The sequence below is a fragment of the Nesoenas mayeri genome (genome assembly GCF_963082525.1).
Source record: "Nesoenas mayeri genome assembly, chromosome: 1".
Taxonomy (NCBI): Eukaryota; Metazoa; Chordata; class Aves; order Columbiformes; family Columbidae; genus Nesoenas; species Nesoenas mayeri.
The window spans coordinates 137,635,130-137,662,673 of record NC_137541.1 but is presented as its reverse complement, the minus strand read 5'-3'; the positions used below and the strand labels follow the sequence as shown (position 1 = coordinate 137,662,673).

The following is a 27,544-nucleotide window of genomic DNA, read 5'->3' as shown; positions in this document are numbered from 1 at the left end:
GTGACAGTTTGATGAGCAAGCTCTTATGCAGGATGTTTAAGGCCTGAATTCAGTTCTCTTCTCCAGCTGAGGGGAGTTTCAATCCCTGCTTACCAGGGGGTTCTTGCTCTTGTGGAGCAAGAACGTTCCTAGCATCCCTACTGCTCATTTTTAGGGCCCTCAGCAAGAGGAACATGTGGTGGGGAAGAGGCTACAGAAACACTTTCTTATTTCCAAGCTCGTACAGGTTCCAGGAGTTTCTTCTAAGCTGTCAAGTGGTAAAAGAGCAGGAGTTGATTTTCTTTGCCAGAGCATCTAGACAGAAAGGAAAAGCAAAGTGATCAAACACAGAGTCACGACTTCTGCGTTCGACTTTCCCAGACTTTGATGTGTAAGGGAAGGACAATGGTCCCCCCAACCAGACTCCCTGAGCAGTAGAGGGCACGGAAAGTTCGCCCATATGTCTTCATCGTGTCCTTGACCACCAAGTGCTGGGACTGCCATGCTTCCAGGCAGTTTCTGGCAAGGACATCCACATCTATCTCCCAGGGTACATAGTGAGCTTTAGACACAGAAGGTCTGCAGCATCGTGGGCACCATGCCACCCCCATCTGCCCCTCACAGCTGCGGCCCACCACTCAGCGGCACGGCCTCAGGTTTGGGTGGAAGGGACCCCCCGGAAGTCTTGTCCCCCTCCGTGAGGCCGGCAGTGCCGGCAAGACCGCCGGGAAGCCCACAGGCCAACCCGTGAGACTTCAGGCGGCCGTGACGGCCGGCCGAGCTGCCGCCGTGACCGTCGGTCACGACTGATAAAACCACCCAACTCCCAGAGGGGCTCCGTGGGGGGTGCGCGGTGCCCAGCACGGCCCGTCCCGGCATGGCGGCGGCGCTGCGGCCCCGCGTGGCGGGCGGGCGGAGCCTTCCCCGTCGCGGAAGGAGCCCCCGCGCCCCGACCCGCCTCCCCCCACCCGGAGAGGCGCGGCTGGGGCAGCCGAGGTGAGCCCCAAGGTGCACCCGCGGCCGGGCTGCTCTCGTTGAGCACCGCTCCCGCCCCCCGCCTCCCCCCGCCCCACCCCGCTTCGGCCCCGTTCCCTCCCCGCCTGCCCGCCGCCTCGGAGGGGCGGTGCGGCGGGCCGGGGCGGGGCGGAGCGGCGTGGCGAGGGTTCTTTATGCGGCGGGAAGCCGGCGGCTCGCGGAGCTGCGGGCGGCTGCGGCCAGAGGCAGGAGCGATCCGAGCCGGGGCAGAGGGGGCGAGGCGAAGGAGAGGAGCCGCGGAGGAAGGAGGAGGAGGAGGAAGGCGAGCGGCGGCCGGGGCGCTGCCATTGTTCCGCACCTGCCGCCGGCCGGGACACGTGGCGCCGCTGAGCCCCGCTCCTCGCTCCCAGCCGCCTGACCCGCACGCAGCCGCCCGCCACCATGGGCAAGGGGGTGAGCGGCGGGAGCCGGGCGGGCTGGGCCGGGGCGGGGCGGAGCGCATGGCCGGGAGTGGGAAATTTCACGGAGCCCGACCGTGGCCGGTCCCCCTTCCCCTCCGGGCAGGGGCGGGCGGGGCTCCGCTTTGTCTGTGCCGGGCTGGGGCGGCCACGTCGTGTGAGAGGGCGGCAGGGCCCGGGCGGGCGGTAACGGCCGTTGGAGGGCGGCGCCGGTGCCGCCTGCCCCCGAGCAACGTGCGCTGGCGGCCGCCGGCAGCAGAGGAAGTAACGGGCTGTCGGGAGGGCGGGTAGCGGCAGACACGCCGGAGAGAGGCGGCGGCTTCTCCCGGCTGCAGACATGGCCGCGGAGGGGGCCCTGTGCCGGTGAGCCCCGGGCGGGGGTGTTGGACCCTGCCGCCTTCCCTTTGCCTTCGAGTCCTCCCGAAAAGGGGCCTCCAGGCGCCGGGGCGTGTGGGGCCCGCAGCCCCCGGGGCTGGTGTTATCTGATGCCCTTTTGGAGCTGAGCCGCGGAGCGTAGCTGCTCCCCTGTCTCGCTTGCGAGAGTACTTTAGACTTCTTGAGACACGAGGGGCCGAGGGGGGAAGGGGGGCTGTTAGGATTATTAGGGCTTATTAGGGTTAATTTGCCCTTTGGTAGCAGCGAGGGCGTGATGGCGGTGGCAGGAGGGAGATGGTCGCTCCGAGTTCATCTTTTGTATCCTGTTAATTGCGGTGATAAAAGGCTTACAGAAGGCTGTGCTGCGGTTTCTGCCCTGTTACCAGTGTTGTTTATACCTTGTAGTCCACAAGGAGAGGTCCTTAATTCAGATCGTATATTTTTAACTAAAGAAAAGTGTGTGAAGGCTCTTGAAAACGGGAGCGAAGGCTCTTTGAAGTTGGATTTTGTGATCACGCGGCCGTCTGTGGAGCAGAAACACCTCTTGGGTTGCTCTGATTTTATTTTGTGCTGAAAAAGTAAAGACCAGTTTCTGAGTTTCATTGTTTGAATGTTTGTTTTTATCCCCTTCAAATACTTCCCTGTATATCTTGCGTAGTTGGAGGTGTGTAGGCTTTTATTTACTTTTGCTTTAGACTCATTCCTGGAAAATTCCCAAATTTCTCCTCAAGAAGAGGGTGCCTGTGCAGGGCCTCGAGAGGCAGAGTTGTCCCAGCCTCCAAGTGTTCTGTGCTTCCCAAGCGCTGTTCAAACATGGACTTGACTTTGCATTGTCCTCATCAGTGCGGTACAATGGCAGCAATGTTGACATAACTGCATAAATAGTAGGAGACCTGCAAGAACATGGCTCAATGGACAGTTACTTGGAAAAGGGGGTTGAGGAGTGCGTGGAGTGCTTTTTTGGATTTTTTTTTTTTTTGTGGGTTTTTTTCCTCAGTGAAGTCCTTTGGATGTTTGGCAGCCCAGTGTGATGTTTTCCAGTCTGGTGGGTAACAGGCAGCATGCACAATAAGAGGTCATCTAGGAGGTAAAACATCCAGGGGAGACTTGATCTTGTTGCAGTCGTCTGGATGCTTTAAATCTTTAAAGAAGCCTTAGAGCTATGTGTGTATGACTGCAGTGCAAAAGACTTAGGGAGGCTTAGGCTGCCTGGGCTGGACTAATGGGAGTTGCAAATGCTTTCTTATACAGAAAGCTATTAGTGGTCTTGCTGCTATTTCAGATTACACAGGTTGCATAGGTAATAAAGCAATTGTCCTGAAACTGAGGTGCCCATGTGAGGGATAATTCAACAGTGTGTGGCTGCCTTAGGCTTTCTGGTAACAAGTCACAAGATTTGTTCGTTTAGCGGTGAGAAGGCATGCGAGTAATTGGGTACCCCTGAGAATTGGGGGACTGTGGAAAAGGCAGTGTGTTGTTGCTTGCAACACTGAACAGTATGTGCCTGCCCTGTGTTAAGGTGCCCAAAAAGGAAACGTCTTTCCCCATGGGAGTGTGGAGTGGAAGAGAAAGTAAGAGCGTATGTGTGAGAGAACAAATTCCTTGTCCCTGTGGCTGTGAGGAGAAGCCAAGCGGCATGTCTGTTTTACTTTAAATGGTAACAGGACAAGGGGAGGGCTGTGAGCTGCCTGGGTATGTCGTTCAGTCCGAAAAGCAAATTATCCGAGGGGGTGTGCGTACTGGAAGAAAGCAGACAGGATTTCATTTCTGTTCAGAGCTGCCTGGAAGCTGTCTGCAGACAGCAGTATGTTTGATCCATCTGCCTGGCTGCACAGACGTAGCGTGCAGTTGTTAGCGGGTACTCTGAGTTGTTTCTGGAGGTCAGTGCTAATGCCTGAACCTCAGTTAAGGGGTTTTCTCCTATCAGAAACTAGGAAGGCTTATTGTGTAATGGAACAACTGAGGGGAAATTATGCAAATCAAAACAATCCTTATCTGGGACAGTTAAGAAATATTAATATATTACTCTCCCTCATTCTTCATCTTTTTCATTCCCACTTATTATTATGGCTAGGGGATATACTTTTGCCGAAAGCACTAGGCATAGTCAAGGCACTCTTTTGCAAAAGTGGTGTAACAGGTTGAAGGGTCTCTAGCAAGTGGTCTATGCCTGTGGATTGCAATCCCACAACGCAGTAGGATCCTGACCTGCTGAAAACTGCGTAAGGTCATGCTTAACCCAGGCCTTTTCAAGGGGTAGCTGACATCACCAGCTTCTCTAGGGGAGAACTGTGTCCAGTCCACTCTTCATGTGCTGGATAACTACTAGAGAATTCTGGATTGATGGTAAAGGTGCACTTGATTGATGGTGCGCTAATATTCCAGACAAAGAAGTGTGGGAGATGACACTCTGTAGTTGTCACAGCACTGGAAAAACCAGGAAGCTGCTCAGCTGTGCAGTGGTGGTATTTGGAAAGCCAGCTTTCTTCAAGCAGCTCCTTGAGAAGTAGAGGTGTTTGTCCTGTTATCCAGAGAAGACTCATGGTGTGTGGGTGGCCCTGTTTTTACCCTCATGATGAAAACCCTTCCAAGGTCTAGATCCCCTGTTATGGGAGGAGGGCAGCTTGTCCTTCCATAATTTGGGAAGCAGTAGTCTTCTCACAATAAGCAATTACAAGCTGTTGAGTGAAAACTGCTTTGTACTGTCCTAAATGCTGCAAGTCTGTTCAATTGATGCAGTTAATTAGACTTTTCATTAAAGACAGGAGATTGAACACAGCTCTTGGAAGGGAATAAGAAGGATCCAGAGAAGGCATTCGCGTCTCTTGCTGAGATTGCGTAGGGTCATGGAGCGGTGTTTCCAGCCCAATAGGCACAGTCCATATCATGACTCATCTGGTTAATATATTTACTGAAGACTGTCTCATGAGGCAGCAGGACAGTAACTTTTCTGTTTTCTCTGCGCAGTTGATTATAATGACATAAGTACTAGAACAGACCAGGCCTCCAGGGACTGTGTAATTTATTTTGGCTCTTACTTGACATTTCTTCTTGGATTAGGTGATATTAGAATAAGGTACTTCTGAACTTGTCTGCTGATTTGCACCCCTCCCGTTTCCTGGTCAATCATGGCTTGTGTTGAGAAAATCAGCTATGAATGGCTCAATTAGTCCAGAGCAGAAAAACATAAGCTGTATGTGAAAGACAATAGGATTTTCTGGGGGCTGTATAAAACTTCTTACACTGGTGTATACAAATGTTTTGCTTAAGCCAATGGAAAAAAAATGTTACATGGAAAAAAAGCTGTGTTGTTTTTTCTGTTGCAGTTTTGATGAGTCAGAGTTCCTAGGCTAAGTCAAGGAACAGGGGTGACATTTCTGATGAGACAGACCTTCCTTTGTGCTCAGGCCATGTGATAATTCTCATTAAGATGTGGATCTGGAATACCATGGGCTGCCTTCTTGTTGTACGGCAGGAAAAGGAGGGGAGAGCAGGGAAATCCTACAGCGCTGAGGGGTAGGATGAACCCCCAGTCCCCTTGCAGCCCAGCCAACACAACCATTTGTTGACCAGAAGAGAGGCAATGGCCCTGAAGACAGGGAACCAGGGCAGGACTTAGATCTGTGTGTCAAGTTCAAATTTGAATGATGGAGTGGGAAGTTCAGATTCTGTATGAACTGATCCTATAGCAAGAGCTGAAACTGTTGCTACCGACTTACCCTTTCTGTATGGGTAGGATGTGGTACTAAAGCAACAGAAGGGAAGATACTGTGTTGTTGGTTTTTTTTAACTGAGAAACTCTGAACTCCTTGGTAAGATGGATTCAGTTAAGACCCAAATACTCAGCTGCTTAAAGAAGTGACTCTAGCTGCTTTTTGTACTGACTGCAACCAATGGCTGGGTTTTTTTGTTCAGTTGTGGGTTTGTTTTTATTTTTTTTAAGCAGATCATACTTGAACAAGGGCAGTGATCCTTTTCATGTTTGCCCACTTGTAGGTCATCTCTGCAGCTGAAAGAGCTAAGCACTTTTACATTCACCACTGCCTCTGATAGGCTAAGTAACTGCACTTCTTGTGGAAGTTTGACAGAACCAGGAGGTTTTTTGATCACCTGCAAGAGCTTGCTAGGCTTTTCTAGGTGGAAGGGGCGAAGGTGATAGAATGCTAGTCAAGGTACCAGCTCCTTCACCTTCATTAGAAAACATTTCTCATCTTAACCAGTAATCAAGAAGTGTGTGTTTTGTGCAGGACTGTGTTTGGACTTGTCTGCTAGAGTTCTAGCAGAAATCAAAGTTGTTCCGTTCAGAGACTGAAGGAGAAGACCCTTCATGCTGACTTTTTGTGAATTGTCCCGTGGCAAATTCTTGTGAGGCTGGAATGCAAGGGCTATGCTGGTTAAAGTTCTGCAACTTTTACTTTTTTAAGAAGTGAAATGGGAGTTCAGGTGCAGGGAAGAGAATGTCAGGAATGCTGACAGTCTGTAGTTGTGTGCCCTTTTCCTGGATGAGAGGAGGCAAAGAGCTCAAACAGCTTGGCTTTGCTCTACTTACAAAAAAACATTTCCACTGCGCAGCTCTGTAGCTTCATGCAAGGATTTGGAGGATGCAAAGCCTGCGTTTAGTGAATGGGGTAAGAGGGCTTCTGTGTATGTACAATGTATGACTATGGCTGCAGAGTGGTGTGCATAGAGCTTTCTCAGAACAATAAAAATCCTTGTCTAGGTGTGACTGGGTTCTTTTCTAAAAATAGTGAATTTTCCCCCGCCCCTTTTTTATCTTTTTAATGTAGTTTCACTTTTGGTTTTGGTTTCTACTTGAGGTAATCATAAAAATTTCCTGTGCTTGCTGCTCACTAGGGTGATTCTTGGTTCCTAATAATAGTTTCTGTATCCAGATTGCTCTCAGCTTGTCATTTGAGGTGTCCATGCAAAGATCAAACAAGGAGATGCCTTTGAAACCTTTTCTTAGTTTTGATAACAGTTCGACTCTGTCACTAACTGATGTTTCATCTCAAAATACTTCTCAGGGATCTTATTGGGTGAAAATGTCATTGCATAAAGCTTGGCAGAGCTGTAATAGGTCTCACGCAGAAGAGAAGGGAGAGAAAAGCTGCTATTGGAGGCTTGTGAGAGTCTGGAAGTATATTGAGTTCTTAATGGAGGAACTGCACTGTGAGGCTGTACTGTTGCCTGATCTTGGTACCCTACAGGGTGTCTAAACATCTTGCAGTTTGGGATTATTTCTGCCTGTAATTTTTCTGTACTTTTTTTCTTTTGACTTTCAAGTGATGTTTACATGTGCTACATCATTATTTCTTTGTCTTTAGATGCTTGTTTTACCCCATCATGACAAGATTGAAGTCTCTGCGTGATTTTATGTAGCATTAACCATAATGAAAGTGAATGAAAATCCATCTGAATAAAGAGGCTTTAAGCAAATCATCTGCTCTGTGAAGTGTAAAAAGGACTGAGCGCAGATCAAATCTGCAGAAGTGTATTACTGCTTTGTATACCATTCTTGCTGGTCAGACTGCCATAAATTGAAAGCAGATTTCTGTTGCGTAACCAGCCAGCTAGAGTGCCAAATGGAGAATGAAAGTGTTGGAGCTTAGCCCCTAGATTTGAACAGTTAGAGATACCACCTCTTATTTATCTTCAGTTGATGGACTGCTCCTTGCCAGAGGATGTGAGAGACTAAAACGGGGGGAGGAGGAGGAGTTAATGCCTTGAAGGGAACATACGTATGCACTCAGGAATTGGTTTCTTCTGCTCTTCATCACTTTTTAGCTTGAGCTGGGTTTCATACATCAAGACTCACTGAATAGCATGTAGCTTACTTTCTTCGTAGCTAGACTTGCACAATGTCTGGCTGTAATCTTTGTATCAGGGATGCTGTTAAACAGACTTGTCTGCTTGCTAGCTCATTTTTGAATTTATTGAAGTGCTATAACTTTAATAAACCATAATAATTTTGTCTGTCTGGCAGTCTTGTGTGTGTAGTTCATGTCTACTTCTGCAGGAGTTGACTGTAAGGTGTTTCTTATGGTACTGTGTCTTCTCTTGCAGGCTGGAAGAGATAAATATGAGCCTACTGCTACATCAGAGCATGGCACCAACAAGAAAAAGGGGAAGAAGAAGGAGAGGGACATGGATGAACTTAAAAAGGAAGTCTCAATGGTGAGAGTGTAGGGCATGGAAAGAGCAGCTTTAAGAATATTCACTGCCACAAAGCCTTGTGCTTCATGGAAAAGAGCTGGTGTGCTGACAGCATGGTGGGACTGAAGGCACTGATCTCCCTTTTGGTGCTCTCTGTCTCTAAGCCAGACATGCTGGAGGTGTTTCAGCATCAAGATGATCACACAGCAGCCCTGAAAACATCACTTCTCAAAAGGCACTTGAAACAGAACCCAAGTCTCTGCTTGCCTGTGTTACCTATAGCACAGTGTAGCTGCATTTCCTCACCCAGGCAAGCACTGTCTGGATAGCAGTGTTGCAGGCTTTATTGTACTGTCATGTGAGTGAGACTGCTGTTTTCATTCCAGCTGAGGAGTTGAGTCTGTACAGCTCCATTTACTGCTGGCCTCTGCTCAGACTGACCTCAGTATTATTATTCCTTGTAATCATGCTTGAGGCTGTGGGGAGTGTCTCCCATTCCTTTCTGTGAATGCTGGATGATGCTATATGTCTGTGTATGCACATCATCCAGCTTGGATCTGCTCTCCTAGATGCTGATACAGGTTTTCTTTCTGTGCTGTGAATTTGAGGGTGGGCTCTCATGCTTTTGGCCCCCTCTTTTAGGAGTAAAGGGATATTAAAGCTTGGTCCAGGAAGATATTTTGTATTCAGTAGCAATGCTCACTCAAAGCATCTGCTCCCTCCCCTGTTTGGGGGAAGAAACACTGCTTAAGCTGGCAGCATTACTTAAAAATTAGTGAAATTACAGGGTTAATCTTCTGTACGTTCTTGCCTTCCTTCCCAACTCATTTCCTTTCTCCTCCTTCCTCACCATACCTCCCCACAAAAAAAACCCAAACAAACCCTACTGAAGCTTCACAAGATCTGTTGAGAGTATGGACACTGCACTGAGATACACTCATAGTTTGTTTAAAAAGCTGTCATGTCATAACCAAGTAGTCACAAGAATGCTAAAGATGAGACTGCTTTGAGTTGAAGAATGAGATTGAGATTCTCTTTGCTGAACTGTTACAGATAGGAAACCTGGGGTGGGGGGTGGAATTGCTGAGTTGTTGCTGATCAGCCTGGAGGGACTGTGATCTCTTTCCCCCACCATCAACTATTTATTGTCTTTCAGGATGACCACAAGCTGAGCCTTGATGAACTTCATCGTAAATATGGAACAGACTTGAATCGGGTAGGTAAACTTTGTTTTCCCTCGCTCCTTGCCATGATCTGAAAAGAAACAGTCTCGGCTCAGAGCACTTCACAAAGGGAGATCTGGGTGGTCGGGATTTTTTTTTTTTCCCTTTCTTGTTTAATCTCCCCTCCTTCAGTCAAGTTTCCCAGGCTTTGGGAGAATTGTTGAGCTCATAAATACTTCTCTTTATCCTCCCACAGTACAGCCCCACTGCAATACTTCGGTGACTTTGTTTCTAACAAAGTCATTGTTATCTGCCTCTGAATTGTTCCAAGGTCAAGTTGATTCTTGGATTTCTTTTTTTTTTCCCAAGGAGCTTGTATTATTGCAGAACTAACACATGCCCAGAGACTTAATGATAGCTAGCAGCAGTTAAAATTTTACCCTTTTATAGTAAGAGGTGTGCAAACGTCCCAGCTAACCTCAAAGTCCAGGGCAGAAGCACTGCAGTGGTTTTGCACCTTTGCTCTTGTTTGCTCTGCTTAATGCATTTTTTTGCATGATTGCGTATAACAAGTCTGCTCGTACTCTATAACAGCACAGAGATTTGCGTATTTCTGTCAAAGACCTTGGCTTCTGAAAGCTGAACTTCCTGGAAGGCCAGTCCAAAGTGTCATCATCTTTATGGCCTCCAACTTTCACTTGTTCCATAACTTGATAGAATGGATTGTACTGGGCTGTTCCTTAGAGCTCAAAGTCTGCTGTTGTAGCCTTCTTGTCATGCCCTTCTTGAGTGTTTGTAGCCCAATGACCTGCAGGCTCCTCAAGTAGCATTCAGCATCCTGCAGTTCCTCTTTTGGTGTTCAGCTTTTGTATCTTGCACTTTTGTTGCAGAGTCCTGGCAGCTGTGGAGATCTCCGTTACCTATTGCCATCTCCTTATTCCTATGACAGGACTCTGTCTGCCTTTTTGAGTAGAACATGAACAAATTCAGAGCCACCTTCCACAGTTGGCCTTGCAACAATGCCTGTAATGCGAACCTCTCTTCTAGGGTTTGACTTCTGCACGTGCAGCTGAGATTCTGGCTCGTGATGGCCCAAATTCTCTCACACCCCCACCCACAACTCCTGAATGGGTCAAATTCTGTCGGCAGCTCTTTGGAGGATTCTCGCTTCTGTTGTGGATTGGTGCTATTCTATGTTTTCTGGCTTATGGGATACAAAGTGTGATGGATGAGGAGCCCAACAATGATAATGTAAGTAAAAATACCTCAAAGGCAGGCTGAGTGAGCAGCCTGTTTGACTTAAAGCAGATTAACTTCCTCTAAGCATTCAGTCTAGAAGCTTTTCTCATAAGCACGGGAAATTTGGTGGGTGAATGTAACACTTCTTGGAGTGTTTCCACACAATGAACAGCTGACTTCCTTCATGTTATGTTAACAATGCTAGCTTGTGGATGGCCTTTGTGTACAAAATCTACAGAGGCTGCAAGTACCTCCATGCTTTGTAATGGGCACTTAAATACCAAGCAATTTATCTGGACAAACCAGAAACCTTTCAGGCAAATCGTCCTCTAACTCACTTTCTCTGCTCCTTGTAGCTGTACCTGGGTGTTGTGTTGGCAGCTGTGGTTATCATTACTGGCTGTTTCTCTTATTACCAAGAAGCAAAAAGTTCCAAGATCATGGAGTCCTTCAAGAACATGGTGCCTCAGGTATGGAATGCCTCATTTCCTTGATCTGCCAAGCTGTAGCATGCTCAGGGTTATTAACTGTTTTAAACACTGGCTTCAATTGCAAAAGGCCTGTCTGTGAGTGGTATGTATTGGCCTTTAGCAGACGTCTCTTGTGCCAAGCTGTTTGTGTGGGTTACTGGCTCTTAATGTTGAGGGATCTATGAGACTCCTTCCTCTTTATGTTCCAGGTAACTGTGCTAATAGTCCAGGGCAGTTCCTGGCAGCCTGTGAGTTCCACCAGCTTATTAACATTCATAGGATGCTTTCTTGATAGTCTAGGGAGTTCAGTAACTGGTGTGATAAGCACTGAAACTCAGATTCCTGCACAGACAGGGTTTGTATCATACCCAGCCATCTTACTATCACCTTGGTAACAAAGAACTACAATACAAAGAAAACAAAGATAGCTATTTTTCTTAAAAAATGTATGTATTAGAGATAAACATCTTGGTACAAGTAGAAATCTTGTAGAACCATAGCACAACTATTTGAAGATACTCAGGTGTCTTAAACCCCTTCTTAAGAGTTGCTTTTGATACAGATTGTTTTACTGTTTTTCAGCAAGCTCTTGTAGTCAGAAATGGTGAGAAGATCAGCATAAATGCTGAAGGTGTTGTAGTTGGAGATCTAGTGGAGGTGAAAGGAGGAGACAGAATTCCAGCTGACCTTCGGATCATATCTGCACATGGTTGCAAGGTACAGCAGTGACAGTCTGTCTGAAAACTTCATTATGTAGGATGATGAATTAATCGAGTTTCAAAGAATGTCTTCTATGGTGTGAATGGGTGGTGGAGTGGAAGAGAAGGGTGGGGGGCAGCGCCTAGTGCTTTTTCTGCTTTCCATGCTGAAGGCATCTGGTTGCTTGTGTATGACAAAATACTGTCTTCCATGTAGGTGGATAACTCCTCACTTACTGGTGAATCAGAGCCTCAGACCAGGTCTCCAGACTTCTCCCACGAGAACCCTCTGGAGACTAGGAACATTGCCTTCTTTTCCACCAACTGTGTGGAAGGTATGTGACTCTTCTACTTCCTTAAAACATTAACAATGCTCAGGATTGAACTGCAGAGGTAAACAATGCAAACACTGTGAGTTTAGTGTATTAGTTGGTAACCTACTCCTACTGTGCAAGAGCAGGCTAGAAGTTCCCAGCAAAGGCTTTACCTGTTCCAACTGCAGTATTGTACAATAGGCAGCACTGGTTGAATTTTTTAACTTTTTTTTTTCTTGCTCTTCCTAGAGGAGCAGTTGTGTAGTGTGTCTTCAAGCATGACTGCCTTATTACAGCAGTGTTAAAATGCAGGTAGCATAATGTGAACTAAGATGCTTAGGCAAAGCTATAAGAAATAATACAGCCGCTGCAGAAAGTAGGAATTTCAAACATCTCTGGTGAACTTCCTTTTGCAGCTCAGAGTATGGTGGTAGGTACTCTTTGTGCTGAAGCCCAGAGCATATTTTCCATACCCACCGGGTTTGTAGCTCTTCAGTGATGGTAGAGGATCCTGCCTGACTCCTGTTGTGTTCACTGCTGACAGATTCTGAGCAGCAAACAGTCCCCTGCTCTTTTGTGCCCCTTGCCTCCCCCACCAAAAAAACCAACCAACCAACCAAAAAAGCCAACCCTGCAGTACTGAGGGACATTCTTGATCTTTCTCGAGAACACTGGGGAGAGAAAATGGGCCTCCCCTTAAAGGAGTGAAGAGGACACTGTCTGCTTCTTGAAGATGGCTTCCTCTAATTCCCTATGCAATTGGCACTTGATTCCATGAGGTAAAAGAAGAGGCCATACAGCTTGGCTAGTCACACGGGAGTCCTGTGCAGTATATATCTCCATTTATTTTGCGTGCTGCTAGAGAGTAAAAAAAAAAAAAAAAAAGCTGCAGTGGGAGATGTTAGCCATTTGAATGCCTACCTGCGTTATCTTGGGCAAAGCTTGCCAAACTCTAGGACAGGCTGAAAAAACTCAGTATGTTCTAGGAGGAGTTTTTGTTCTCTAAAACCTGTCTCTCTCCTAGGCACTGCTCGTGGCATTGTCATTAGCACTGGGGATCGCACTGTGATGGGCCGCATTGCCAGTCTGGCTTCTGGACTGGAAGGGGGGAAAACTCCAATTGCCATGGAGATTGAGCACTTTATTCACCTCATCACTGGTGTGGCTGTCTTCCTGGGTGTCACCTTCTTCATCCTTTCACTCATCCTTGAGTACACGTGGCTGGAGGCTGTAATATTCCTTATTGGGATCATTGTTGCTAATGTCCCTGAGGGGCTGCTTGCAACGGTCACGGTGAGTGAAGTTGGAAAAAAAGCTTGAGTTAAATATATGGTTCTTAAGGAAGTGGAGTGCTTCATGCTCAATGTACATTCACAGAGGTTAACATTAAAGTAATGGAAGATACTTTGTGTAATGAAAGGTACTCTATGTGGTGAGCATGTAGTGCTAGATGTAATCAGTGTAATCAGACTAGTTTCCCATATCAGTGTCAAGTTCTGCAGCTGTTTTTCTGATGAAGATGGGTCCCTAAGCTAGACCTGCACAGAGGCTTGGCATTGTAGAAATGAAGTGAGCAAGACTAGGAATTCCAGACTTATCTTGCCTTTCCTATGGCAAGAAGGGGCCTTCCTGTTACAACTGTTCAGGGTTTCTATACCCACATGCACACCAGCCCTTCCAGGCCTGAAGAGCTGGCAGAACATCCAACAAGCTTCACTGTAGTCCCAGCTTTTGATCTGGGATCTGGCAGAGATTCTTGTAAATTTGATTGCCTGAAGAGATGGTGGGAGCATCTAGTGTGCTCAGCTGTGTAAAGGGTGGTGGTAGACAGGGCTGGAGGTGTCCATGCAGCCTTAGGAAGCAACTTAAGCCCAGGGAATGAATAGTTGGGAGCTAGAACCAGATAAAAACCTCTGGCAAGAAAGGGTAGCTAGAGCTACTTGCTTCCTACACCAGTATGTTGCAGCCCTATCACCAGAGCTATTTTGAGCCTTCTCATATGTGCCCTGCCTCTGTCTATTTTGAGAGTTCCTATGATTAGGGAACTGCAACTTTAACTAAAATGTTAGTCTGGGGCATGTTATTTCCTTTCTAATGCACTGAGAAGCAGGATACTGCTTGCCAGTGCTTTTCTGGAGGTTTTGTGTTGATGAAAATGTGTTATTTAAACCTAGCAGCTGGGCCTAAATGCTGCTGTTTATTTTGCAGTGGTAGGGTGAACGTGAACTTAAGGAATTCCTGCACGGCATGTAAACTAGTTGTCATTCCATGTCCACAGTAAGTTGGGTAGCAGTGTATTAGTGTACAAGCTCATCCAACCTGTCATCTTCCTTGTCTCCAGGTATGTCTGACACTAACAGCCAAGCGCATGGCTCGTAAGAACTGCTTGGTGAAGAACCTGGAAGCTGTGGAAACCCTGGGTTCCACATCTACTATTTGTTCTGACAAAACAGGCACTCTGACACAGAACCGCATGACGGTTGCACACATGTGGTTTGACAATCAGATTCATGAGGCTGATACTACAGAGAATCAGAGTGGTAAGACTATCTCTTTGTGCTTGAGGCATCTCATTAAAAAATGGCTTTTTCTGGGGCTTCCTGTACACCTGTGCTTCTAAGAACTTAGTTTCTAGCTCTCCAGTCCAAGTGAAGTTCACAGTGTAAGGACTTCTAACGTATGATCTAGAGTGAGTGTTGAAAGACTTGAGGTGGTGACACATAGAAAGCTTAGCACTGTACCACAGCTCTGTTTAATCCTTAAGCTCTGTATAGGCTGCTTTTACTTGAAATTACTCCGTAGGAATTTGAGCCTCTTGAATGTTGAGCCTATTGTGCTTGTCCTGTATGTAGAAATATTTGCTGTTACGTACTTCAGAGTACCTGGTTAATTTTGGCAAAATTAATCTCATGAAATTACCCCATTATAAGTTGGCTGAAAGCATGGACACGAGAGTTGTTGACCTTGGTAATAAACTAAGACTGTACATAGATGTGGATTTCCCAAGTTGAACTAGACGGGTGCCCTTGACCAACAGTGGTTTTTCCAGAACATCCTGGTTGTGTTTGCAGAGTGGTAGTGATGAATGAAGTGACTGTAAGACTTCAGCAGGAAGTTTCTTCTAGACATTGATAAGAGTCTGAAATCTCAGTGTGTTTTGCAATTGAGAGAGGTCTTTATCTCTCCAGAACTGTTTAGTACAACCAAATTCAGGAGTTTACTAGCTGTCATCTACCTTGTGAAATGTGCTTGCAACACATTATTAGTGTAAACTTTTTGCAGTGGTGCTGCTGTACCCTGCTACCAACTGCTCCAAAACACTATGCTTGTCTGAATCACTTAAAGCTGCTTTGCTGTTCTCTCTCTAACAGTAGTGCAAAGTAGCAAGCTGTAAATAAGATTATATTTGAAAGCATTTTGTTTTTACCTGACAACAGTTAGCTTGGCTGGGGTAGAAATAAATGTAGAACATTTCACTTCATGGAAGTATACTAGCTTATCAGTTAACTGTTCAATTAATCTACCTTGAAGGCAACTTAAAAGCCATTGTGGTAGAAGCAGTATCTTTTCTTAAGCATTGTTCCTTTGGGAGCTATTTCATCCAATTCCTGGGTGATGGATAAAGTGAGACCACCTGGAGGTAGAACCCAGCATCCCTTATTCAAGCATTTCTAAAAGAATGTTGTCTGTCCAGAATTCCTTGGCTTTGTCATTGTGGCCTCTGCTGCTACTGGATGCAGGCATTACTGGAATCTTGAAAGCTGAGGTGTTCTCTTGCACTGTTGCTATTTCACCCTCTGGTCTTAAAATAATCAAGGGCTCATCAGGTACCTGGGAAGGGAGGAGGATTGAAAGAGACGTAGTGTGTTAACAGACTCTGGGTGCTTCCTGTTTTTGAGCTGAAGGCTTCTTGCTTTTCAACCTGTGGGATCTGGGGCTTATGTGATTATTTTTGGGGGGGCTTTTTGACATTTGTCCTGTACTTTCAGGTGCTTCCTTCGACAAGACCTCAGCTACTTGGACTGCTTTGTCCAGGGTTGCAGGTCTCTGTAACCGTGCTGTGTTTCAGGCCAACCAGGAAAATGTACCAATTCTTAAGGTGAGTTCCTAAAAGAAACATGTCCTGTTCCCCACCACCACCCTCCTGTAATGGTAGTGAAATTGTGTCCTGTGGGTTACAGGAACTGTGGAGTAGACTTATCTGCCACTCTCAATCTCTTCTGCAGTCTGATACTCTTATGAGAGATGTGCTATGGGACTGGGAAGACACATTTCCCGCAGCAGGCTCCCTACCATCCACTAGCATCTACAGTCTGAGAGGTCACATACTTCAGACAGGGCTAGAAAAGACCAGAAAGCTTTCCTATACGTTTACCAATGTCTTGCTATTCCAAGAATCACTATCTTTGGCATTTGTACACTTAAAAGCTACAAACATGTGGTTCTGGGGCTGGGAGAAGTAGACAGCAGAGCTGGGGGAGTAGCAGTTGTGGGAGACTGTCTTTGACCAATCTGTTCTCACTGGCCAGTCTTGGCTTTTTAAGCTTTTGCTGGTTCAGTGCTAGTACAAATGCCAGGATAACATCAATTCAGATTCCTGCTTCTGAACTGTGACCCAGACAGGGCTGCCATTAACTGTACAGTGTTTATAATCTGTCAAATATTAGTCATGTTGCCTTGTAAACTACCTCCCAAGGGTGTTCTGATCCTGTGGTAATAGAAATGATGGAACAAACTATTTTTCCCTAGCATTCCTCTGACTATAACTTCAGGCCATGTTTTTTAGATGTAAGAGAAAGAGCTGGAATTCTTCCCATCTAAGGAAGACTTGTGAAGGGGGAGTTTTGAAGAGTCTTCAGATACCAAAAAGCAGTATAAAAATGAAAAAAAAAAATCTAACAAAGAGATTAGAAGGACAAGAAATATTTGGTTTAAATTGCAGCAAAAGAAACTCAAGCAGGACATTGCGGACACACAGATCTCCAGGGCTGAGAAGACGTGTATACAGTCTCTACCAGTGCTAACCTTACAGTGGAGGAGGCATGGACAGATTAAATCTTCTCTGCCACAGGCTTGACGAGCTAATCTTAAACTGTGGGAGGGAGACCACATGTGTGTGCTCATGTATGCATGTCATTGGTCTCAATCTCTTATTTGCTGTTCTTCATGGCAAGCAGCTTAGGGCAGTTCTTACCAAATTTGGCTCTCCAGCCTCTCTTTCTTTGCCTGTACCTGGTTATCTGGCTTTCTCTGCCTTCTTTTAAAAGGTCTTCTTGATTTTTGACAACAGAAGACTGCTACTCTCTCAGGCTGGGAGGCTGTGACATTCTGGAATGCAATATTTGTCAGGACTAGATAATAGAATTATTTATTCTTTGCTCTCATATCATGTTATGTACAAGCTGTGACTAGGCAGAAATGAATACATCTTTTTTTGTTGTTCAAATATCTGAACTTCTGTGGTGAGTCCACTGGGATATATGCTTTGATCATTGTCTCTTTCCACAGAGAGCAGTAGCAGGAGATGCCTCTGAGTCTGCACTTCTGAAATGCATTGAATTGTGCTGTGGTTCTGTCAAGGAGATGAGAGAAAGGTATCCCAAAGTGGTGGAAATACCATTTAACTCTACCAACAAGTACCAGGTACGCATGTGTCCTCTTGAGGGAGAGACACTGTGTGAAGTAATTATGTAAATTAGCACACAGTGTGCCTCAGAACTTGTTTTGGCAGCAAAATCTGACCTAGTGCTACTTGCTTGTATAATGCTCAAGACTACAAATTTAAGTTAATGGACCATATTTAGTTACACTGTAAGAGCTTCTGGAGCTGCCTTGGCACTTAGGTGTCAGCTGCTGAGAAGAGATGAGATGTGCTTCCCGCCTGTGCATGAAAAGTGCATGGAGAATGGAAGAACTCAAATCTGGGAACAGGAATGCACCGCTGTGAAATGACCTTAAGGGGTGGAACTTGGATATAAAAAAGGCCATTGCAACACTTGTGGTTATGTTCATGTTGAAGAATACATAGTAACTCCTTAGTGTGTGAACTACTTAAAATATAGATAGGTAAATGAAAAATAGAGCAAAATATCACAAACAGTCCTGAGCTACTGTAATGTCACAAAACACTGAGTGATGAGATTACTTGTGACCTTCACAGTACATGTCTATAAAACGGTTTCATTTCTTCCACCCTAGCTGTCTATCCACAAAAATGCAAATCCATCAGAATCTCGTTACTTGCTGGTGATGAAGGGAGCTCCAGAGAGGATCTTGGATCGCTGCAGCACCATTCTTATCCATGGCAAAGAGCAACCGCTGGATGAGGAAATGAAAGATGCTTTTCAGAATGCCTACCTTGAGTTGGGAGGCCTTGGGGAGAGAGTGTTAGGTAAGGAAAAGCAGCCATAATAAACTGGAAAAGATTTGTCCCTTGTGCTCCTGTGCAGAGTCCCCACAGATTAAGTGTTCCTCCAGTGTAACCATAGTGTTGAGTCAAGGTCACTCCAGCAATTCCATACAGGAACAGTCCTGCCTTTAGCCTTTAATCTAAAAGGCAGCCTGCAGGGTCTTGTCTTGCCCAGCAGCTGGTCATCTAGATCAGAATAAAGCAAAGCATTTGGAACCTTAGTCTCTGTGGGGCCATGTGGTGTTAGATTTGCTCCACTGCATGTGAACCAAGCTGTGTCTGGGCACTTAGCAACAGCTGTTAGTTACCCAAATATGAGTGTGACTCCTGCCTCAATAGCCCTGGCTAAACCTCTGATGCTGCCCTGTTATTCTTGCATAGCTGTTTGCAGAAGCAAGCTGTTGCTGATATGTAGGAAGAGAGTAAAGATGGGTTTGATGTGTTACAGGATTCTGTCACTTGGCTCTGCCTGATGATCAGTTCCCTGAAGGCTTCCAGTTTGATACAGACGAAGTGAACTTTCCTGTAGACAAACTCTGCTTTGTGGGACTGATGTCTATGATTGACCCTCCTCGTGCTGCTGTGCCAGATGCTGTTGGCAAATGCAGAAGTGCTGGGATCAAGGTAGTTTATTCCTGGCTTGAAAATCACCTTGCTGTATACCTGTGGATATAAAGGGCTTGCCATACTCTGTGTGTTTGCTATAGTGTGAGTGAAGTGCTGGTCATGATGTAACTAGTAGTCATTCAGGCTTCATTTCTGAGTTAAATACAAATGATTGTATGTTAATGGACTGAAAAATGGTTTAGACTCCAAACTGCTAGGGCCCTGGCAGGTACTGATGGCATGGTGTCCCAGATTTGGCTCGCATGTGTTTGGCATGTCCCCTAGGATTGACTGAGATGAGAGAGTGAATCACAGGCTGGAAGTGGAACTGGATTTGTTGATTTGGGATTAACAATTTTCTTAGTCTTCCGTCCACCTCAGTCTCTTGCATACTGCTAACAAGTTCCTGCCTGTATCTCAGGCTTGTGCTGTGCCAGGGCTTGCTATTAGAACAAAAGACTTTTCCATCTCAAGGGACCCTGCTTCTTGGGCAGTGTTGCTCTGCAGTACCAGCAAGGCTTTCACAGTGGTTTGTTTGCATTTCAGGTTATCATGGTTACTGGAGACCATCCGATCACAGCCAAAGCCATTGCCAAGGGTGTTGGCATAATCTCTGAGGGCAATGAAACCGTAGAAGATATTGCTGCTCGACTCAACATTCCTGTCAGCCAGGTCAACCCTAGGTACTGACTAGTGGGGAAGGCTGGAACTGTTCAAAGAATTAAGCATTTACTTCTCTCCTTGCCTTGGATGATATCTCAGCATCTCTTCCTGGATGTGAAAAGCTTGCATTTGCTTAGCTCAGCATCTTGTAGCTTTTCAATGCATATCATGAGTTATGTGAGGAATGCACAAGGCTGTCTTGCATGTGCATGTCTCTTATGCATTGGAAGCAGTTAGGAGTAAGCCCTATAGAGAAAATTTGGGCAGTTTCTTCTGTCCTTTTTCTGCCCTGTAGCGGTCTGACCTGATGGTTTGCCCCTAAATTGGGGAGAAAGAAACAGCTTGCTGGACAGAGTCTTTAGGGGGCAACTTTTTCCCCCTGAGCTGAGCATTGGCCTCTCCTGGCTCATGTCACTGTACAAGCACCATGTTCTGGGCAACATAGGGAGCAAGAAAAGGTATCTGAAGAGGCATGGAGGAGAGGGGGATCGCTGTTTGGAGACTGTTTGAGCAATGCTGTTGCAGAGCTTGAAACCATGTACTCTGTGTTTCCAGATCTTGAAATAAAGGCTAGATGTACTTTTGCCCCCAAACATATACTTAGCCATGCTTAGTTAGTAGTGTAACTTACAGGTTCATGGGAAAACTCTGATAAAAAGAAAATGTCTGGTTTGTTAGTCACAATCCAGGATGAATGGGCTACCGAAAGTAAACACTGTGTAACTGTTTTATACTGTTTAGAGAGGAGCTGAAATGCCACCCTATAAATATGATCACTCAAAACCCGGTTCTGCCCCTCTTAAACTCTCTTCTGGACCTGGTTGCAGGTGGGCAAAGGGAGCAGGACTTGGGCTAGGTAGGGCAATTGATGCTAGTCAGTAGCTACAAGCAGAATAAATGTGAAAATGTAATTCCTTCATCTTAGGGGTTAATATTTGCATTCATAGCCTAGTGCAGAACTGAGGCATCCTCAGAAAATGTGCTTTGGCATAAGCAGGCTGTTTGCAGAATGGTGAGGCTGTCTGCATTGCTTAGCTTGACCCAGCCTGTGTTTGGGCTGGAGAGTAGCCACGTAGCTTATCAACTGTGAACAGAGACACCCTGTGGGATGAACTGCTTGGGGAAGGCAAGTATTGTGATTGAATCATTTGCCTTTTGTTTTTTTTGCCCCCCTTCTTTTTGAGGGTAACTTCACAACCTAGCAATGCAGGCTCAGGATTGCTGGGCTGTGTGACCGAGCAGGTCAGCAGCTGGCTGCAAGGGTGGGGAAGGAATTTCCCTGTCTAAAGTGGGTGATGTCATGAGCTGTGTGGATAGTCTCCTAGATCTATAAGGGATGGTATGCTGGGTTAGAGAGGTGGTATTTTGCTGTAGTAGGCAGAGTACCAAACCAATCTAAATATAACATTGCATGCTTTTGTTGCTGAAGGGTGAAATAATTTGAAGTGGCATAGCATGAGCTCTGTCTGTGAAGAGCTGTGTGTAGATCATAACTCTGTTGCAAAAAGGATTGCTTTCAGAAGACCACAGCATCTCTTCTGATGTTGGAAGCTAACCACCTCAGCTGTGGAAACAACTAAGTCTTTGCCTTGATGCATTTTTAAAAAGCTGTAGAAAGAATTAGTCTGTGCATAGGGCTTTTTGTCTGTTGCTTGGTGCTGTCTTCTTGTCTTTTTCTTTGTGTTCCCCATCTACCTTTAAACTTGAAGCATCACACTTCTGTGCAGAGGCTGCCTAGGTTAGTATTTAGTCACAGCAGGAGTTGGTCTTTTCCTAGAGCATTGAAGAGCCATAGCTTTATGAGGCAAATAGAGCTCATGAGAAACTTAGTTTAACTTGTGAAGTAAAACATTACATTGTCTCTTGATTGCAGGGATGCCAAAGCTTGTGTTGTTCATGGCACAGATTTGAAGGACATGACTAGTGAGCAGCTGGATGACATCCTGACTCATCATACAGAAATTGTCTTTGCCAGGACATCTCCTCAGCAGAAGCTTATAATTGTGGAAGGCTGTCAGCGACAGGTAAAGAGAGAGTGCAAGGATTTTGTATCAGAGAAATCCCCAAACATATGAACTACCAACTAGTGCTGTCTTCTGAAGTAGCAGGGCTTAGTTTTCTCAGTGCCCTGAGGTAAAGGGCTCAGTCTGTCAGCAGCCCACAGCTACTGATGTCAGGCTGCTCTACACTACATAAATACAAGGGTCTTGCAGGAACACATATTCAGTTTTCAGCTTTCTTCTGATCCCGGGATGGTTGTTAACACACTTAAATGCTCTGGATGTACTTGGGAGAGGAGGATTCAATTTATTTATATATTGTTCAACATCTTCTGAGAGAGCATCATGGTTCTCTGATAAGCTTGATCATAACAGTGAAAGGGATGAGGGGGGTGATTTCAGTCTTTCTATCCTTCTCTTTGTGACTAGGGTGCCATTGTAGCAGTCACAGGTGACGGTGTGAATGATTCCCCAGCCCTGAAGAAGGCTGACATTGGTGTTGCTATGGGTATTGCTGGCTCAGATGTGTCCAAGCAGGCAGCTGACATGATTCTGCTGGATGATAACTTTGCCTCCATTGTCACTGGGGTTGAAGAAGGTGAGTTTATAACTTGTGTGCAGTGGTGGTGAAATGGCATGCTTCAGCAATGTTATTTACACATTCCATCTGAAATAGAGGTATCTGGAGGGCTTCTCTTTATTCAAGTTTGTCTCCATGACAGGTGTTTTCAAGGAGAGCAGCACTTTCTTCCTCCCTTCAAAATCTTTTGGCTTTCCATGATGGGTAACAGTAGGAAGCAGCCAAGTAACAAAAGCTACTTTTTCTATTTGCCTAACACTGACCCTACAGTCATCTTTGCCAGCTGAGTCTGACACATTTTCCTCCCTGATGGAGTAATAGCTCTCAAACAGGAGCAGAAGTGAGGGTTCCTCCAGGGGTTCTTGATGATCTTCAGAAACCAGGGCTTAGTATCCTACTGCAGTATGCAGAGAATCCTGATTGCTGTGACGAAAAAAATTAATGTGTATAGGTGATGCTGTGGATGGAGCATGCAGTCTCACTCTTACTTAAAAGAGAACTCTTCGCTAGTGTTTTGCCTTTTGGTGTTAGTACCGAAGCTGCCTTTGAGCTACTTGGCTGCCTTCTGCTGATAACAGAGGGTGGCTGTTCTCTCTCCTTTGCCCCAGGGCGTCTGATCTTTGATAACCTGAAGAAGTCTATTGCTTACACCTTGACCAGTAACATTCCTGAAATCACGCCGTTCCTGATCTTCATCATTGCGAACATACCCCTTCCACTGGGAACAGTCACCATCCTCTGCATTGACTTGGGCACTGACATGGTGAATGCCTTTTTGTTTTTTTCTCTCCAGACAAAATGTGTGTGTTCTTAGGTATCCCAAAGAAAGGACAGGTGAAAGGAAAATGCTTAAATACTGTTTCCTCTAGTGTTCTCATTTAAAATAAGTTACCATTTGATACTCCCTTAATCCAAACTTCCTTGTCTCATGACTCTCCAAGTCTGAGGGTCCTTCTGTTCCATATAGGGACAGACTGGGGCTGGTGAGGGTGCAAGTCCTTCCCAAATACTGCAGCTAGGGTTTTTTGGCAGTGCTGTTTCTCAGGCTGAAAACATGGGGCAGGGAAGGCTATATACAGTGGAAAGCTGAAATGATTTTAACAGTAGTCCTACCACCTCAAAAGGTCCCTGCTATCTCCCTGGCATATGAGCAAGCAGAGAGTGACATCATGAAGAGGCAGCCCAGAAATCCCAAGACAGACAAGCTGGTGAATGAGCGGCTGATCAGCATGGCCTATGGGCAGATTGGTAAGCTGGTCTGGTTTTGCTGGCACTGACTTGAACTGGGTGATAGTGGGGGTTATACACCATCCTGAGTCAGTGACTGTTCTGCTTATTTTGGTAGGGTTGAGGTTTGAGATGCGTAAACCAGAACCTCAGGCTGTGAAGAACTTAGTTATTCAGCCCCCATGGCACATAGCGGTCGCTTATGCTGCTTGATGTTTTGAATCGCTTTCACAGTAATTTTGTTTAATTGCATAGCACTGTAAAGGAACTGGCTGGCAACCAGCACTCCTGGTTTGAACTTGTTCAGCAAGAACATAGATCTCATTGTTAGTTTAATTAGAAGTAGAGGATTCTCTCCAGTGTATCCCTAAACGCACAGTATTAGGAGCCTTGATTAAAGGCAGCTACAGAGATGTGTGCAGTTCACAGGATGGTAGCTCATGCTTCATTGCAGCAGACTTTGGGAATCTTCTTGACTGCATTTTGCAAGGGTTGGGGGTGGGCAAGGCTTAATGAGGATACAAAGGGAGGTTTATCTTGTGTCCTTGAGTACTATGCCATCACAGCACAGGGCAGAACAGAAGTAACTCTGTACAAAGTTGGGAGCAGAAGCTGCTCAGCAAAAGGGTTGCAGCTGAGTGTGGTGTTAGTGTGAACTATTTCTGTAGCTGCTGCATGGGAGACAAAGCCCCACAAGGAATATTTTTTTAGGTGGTTGGGGTCTCCTGGAAACTTCTTTCTGTTACAATTTCACTGCACAGTGGCTTCATCAGTTTTATCATCCTTTTTATCTGTTCAGGTATGATCCAGGCCCTTGGAGGTTTCTTCACCTATTTTGTAATCATGGCAGAGAATGGGTTCTTGCCTTCTGGCTTGCTGGGGATCAGAGTTCAGTGGGACGACCGATGGGTTAATGATGTGGAAGACAGCTATGGACAGCAATGGGTGAGTTTTGAGGCACAGCTTACAGGCTGCCAGCCAGAACACTAATGTCTGTTGAACTTGGTGCACACACCAGAGACTAAAGGCAAGCATGTCTCAACAAATCCTCTCTTTCTTTACTTCCTAGACCTATGAACAGAGGAAAATAGTGGAGTTCACTTGCCATACAGCCTTCTTTGTCAGCATTGTGGTGGTGCAGTGGGCAGACTTGATCATTTGTAAGACCAGAAGAAACTCTGTCTTCCAGCAAGGGATGAAGTAAGTTGAGGTGTCCATGGAGGATTTAGAATTGGACTCTGTATTCTCCAGCACACTGCATTCTAGTTCTTCATCCCAGCAGTGTCTGGGCCTCTTGGCATAAGTCAATGACAGTGTGGTGCCTTGGTAATGGATAAAAAAGGGACTGATGCTCTCCTGTAGTACTTGTTACGGTTGTCAGGCCAAGACAAAGTGAAATACTGACTTTTGCTGGCATTGTTTGTGGAAGCTAGCCCACCTCAGAGAACAGTGATATATACTCCAGCACACTGCCTTCTGCAGCAGCAGAGCAGCTGATATCTTAAGAGATTGAGTGGCATGAACCCCAGTCTCCTTCTGAATTTGTGATGAAAGCAATTGCTCGTTGACTTAGTTGTGAACTGGAATATCTCTGTCTAGAGACATAAAAGACCCTTTTGATGATTGTGCCATCAGGTTGGATGGCCTGACAGTCCCCACCTGATGGACTGCTGAGCTAGATTGGAATGTCTTTTACCATTCACTACCATTTGGGGACTAAGTGGTTTTTTGGGTTGTCATCTGTGAAAGCACTTTGTCCCTGATTGCTTTCCTGTTTCTACTAGGAACAAGATCTTAATATTTGGTCTCTTTGAGGAGACTGCTTTGGCTGCCTTCCTCTCCTACTGCCCTGGAATGGATGTTGCTCTAAGAATGTACCCTCTCAAGTAAGTTATATCATGCTTTTTGTGCTCTACCATAGAACAATAGTGCTCAAGTGGGGACATAGATACAGTAGTGAGCTTGTGGAGCATGAAACCTAGTTTTAACCCAGAAGAGCTCAGGCTAGTGGTGCAAGTGATCCTTTGCTGTAGTGCAGCACACCAGGGGTTTGCTTTGCTTTACTGCGTTGTGAGCATGGTTACAGGGACACTGCAGTTCAGTGCCCCACTGTCGAGGGTTAAGATTGCGGGGTGACAATAAAACCCTGGCAGATGTATTGTTAACCCCCTCTCCCCCCCCACTTCCCCCTTTTTGCCCCTCCCTCTCCCCCCTTCCACTCAGGAGAGGCGATTGGAGGAAAAAAGAAGGACAGAGAGAAGAGAGTTGGAAAAAATTAAAGATGTTTTACTAATGCTGCTAATAAGAATAGAGAAAATAATACAAAATATACAAAACCAATCTTGAAAGTCTCAGCAACTGCAGAGCCGGCACCCAAAGTCCTGGATTAGACTCCACAGCCAACCAGAGCTGGATTCAGTCTCTCACTAGGCCTCAGTTCACAGGGACGACTAGCAAGGTCCTCTCCTAATGTCGGCCATAGGGAAAAGGGAAAGAAAGGGATGAGATCCTCGTGATCTCCCATTTTATATGAAGTATTCACGTGAATGGAATGTTATACACAGTTGGTCAGTTGTTCCTCGTCGCCCCTCTCGCGAGATGTCCATCCATGCTTATCAATAAGTTTGCATTCCATTGCTAGGTTTTACCAAAACATGTGTCTGGTTCTCCAGGAAAATGCAGTTAATATGAAGGCTTTAGCTGACAGGCAAAATTCACTGAAAGAGAAACTTGTTTTTAACAAAACCAGGACACCCACTAATAATTTGCAACACACCTTTAGTTGTGCTGATGTGTTGTGGTGCAGCTGCTCTTGTGTTTATGTGCATGGGATATTTTTATGGGTAGGGTACTGCACCTCCAAAGAAAGCCAGTTGAATTGTTCTAAAACACAGGCCAAGTGACTCTTCTTTACTAGAGAACTGGTGATGACATCTTGTGCCTTTTTCTGCCTTGCAAAGAAATAGCAGAAGAAGAAGAGTCTTTTGAAAGCTCCTACATGGGTGCAGATGACAAGTTGGTGCATAGTAATTTTCCTAATGGTTGGGAGGGTGCCAACATCTTAAGCATTGCCCAATAGCATTCCAACACTTCATGACAGGATTTAGTCTCAAACTTTAGTCTTCTGGCACAAGTGCCATGAAACATTCATGGAAAAAAAAATCCTGATGTATCTTGTATTCCGTTCAGAAATGTTGATTGGATTTGGTGCTGGAGTGTGAGCATTTCCTAACAAGAAAGCTGGCATCTGCTTAATGCCTGCAGCAGCTAGATATTAGCACATGTAAATCATAAGGGAAATTGCTGCAGTTCAAGTGAGCAAGGCTATAGGCACAAAGGTTGTGTGTGCCCAGAGGAAATATCACTAGATTGATAGATGGGGAGGTGCTGGTACAGAGATGAGCAAAGGTGCTATGACACACCTTGTGTTGGAATTAATATCCAAAAGTTGGATTAACCCATTGCAGCAGAAAACTTGGTGGTAATTCTTGGCTTGGAGGATTCTTGGCTGAACCACAGCCTTGTAGGAGCTGGCACACTGGCAAGCTGGGACGTACCAGCCTTCCTGTGCTCTTCTGTGCTAGCAAGTCAGAGCTCTGCTATGCAAAGAGCATCTCTGCTGCCTGTGTTCTCACTGTCTCCTCTCCCAAACAGGCCAACCTGGTGGTTCTGCGCTTTCCCATACTCCCTCCTCATATTCCTGTATGATGAAATCAGAAAGCTCATTATCAGACGCAACCCTGGTGGTAAGAATATGCTGCTAATTTGTGTGTTTCCTTCCTTGCCTCCTCAAGCTTCTGAGCTCTGTAGAAGCTCTGATAATGTTTTGGGGCCTCCAGTGCTAAGCACTATGCAGGGGTGTATTTTGCTGTATTTTCCCTTCCTCAACATCATCATTAGTGCAGTTAGTTCAAATTAAGGACTTGTTCTGTCCCTCTCCCTGCATTCTCCCATAGTATATGGAAGTACCAATGCACTGAAGTAGATGGCAAAGGCTGATTAATGCTTGGGTGGTTCTAGAAAGCTGGAACAGGGCCTGAAAGCTGCAGCACATTAACAGTTTGGCAAGACTTTTCTATTGTGATAGGTCACTTATTAGCTCAGGTGCTACAGTGCAAGTTTTCGGAGCCTAAAAGGAGCTCTCATGAACCTCATACTTGGTCTGCCTTAAGGCTAATGCTGCTTTTTCCCTCCTTTTTCCTTTAGGTTGGGTGGAAAAAGAGACCTACTACTAA

General features: G+C 45.7%; 1 protein-coding gene across 1 annotated transcript; it reads left to right on the top strand.

The window, feature by feature from the left end:
* Nucleotides 1-1,395: 1,395 nt before the first annotated feature.
* On the top strand, nucleotides 1,396-27,544 carry ATP1A1 (ATPase Na+/K+ transporting subunit alpha 1; the record flags this gene model as incomplete). The annotated part of the gene is made up of 23 exons (XM_080360925.1): nucleotides 1,396-1,407; nucleotides 7,851-7,961; nucleotides 9,097-9,156; nucleotides 10,151-10,354; nucleotides 10,699-10,812; nucleotides 11,395-11,529; nucleotides 11,728-11,845; nucleotides 12,849-13,117; nucleotides 14,166-14,364; nucleotides 15,814-15,923; nucleotides 17,333-17,467; nucleotides 18,023-18,215; nucleotides 18,682-18,857; nucleotides 19,386-19,522; nucleotides 21,376-21,526; nucleotides 21,932-22,100; nucleotides 22,691-22,845; nucleotides 23,207-23,330; nucleotides 24,109-24,254; nucleotides 24,379-24,509; nucleotides 25,094-25,195; nucleotides 26,964-27,055; nucleotides 27,516-27,544. 23 exons carry the CDS (start codon nucleotides 1,396-1,398, stop codon nucleotides 27,542-27,544), a joined length of 3,072 nt encoding a protein of 1,023 aa, XP_080217051.1.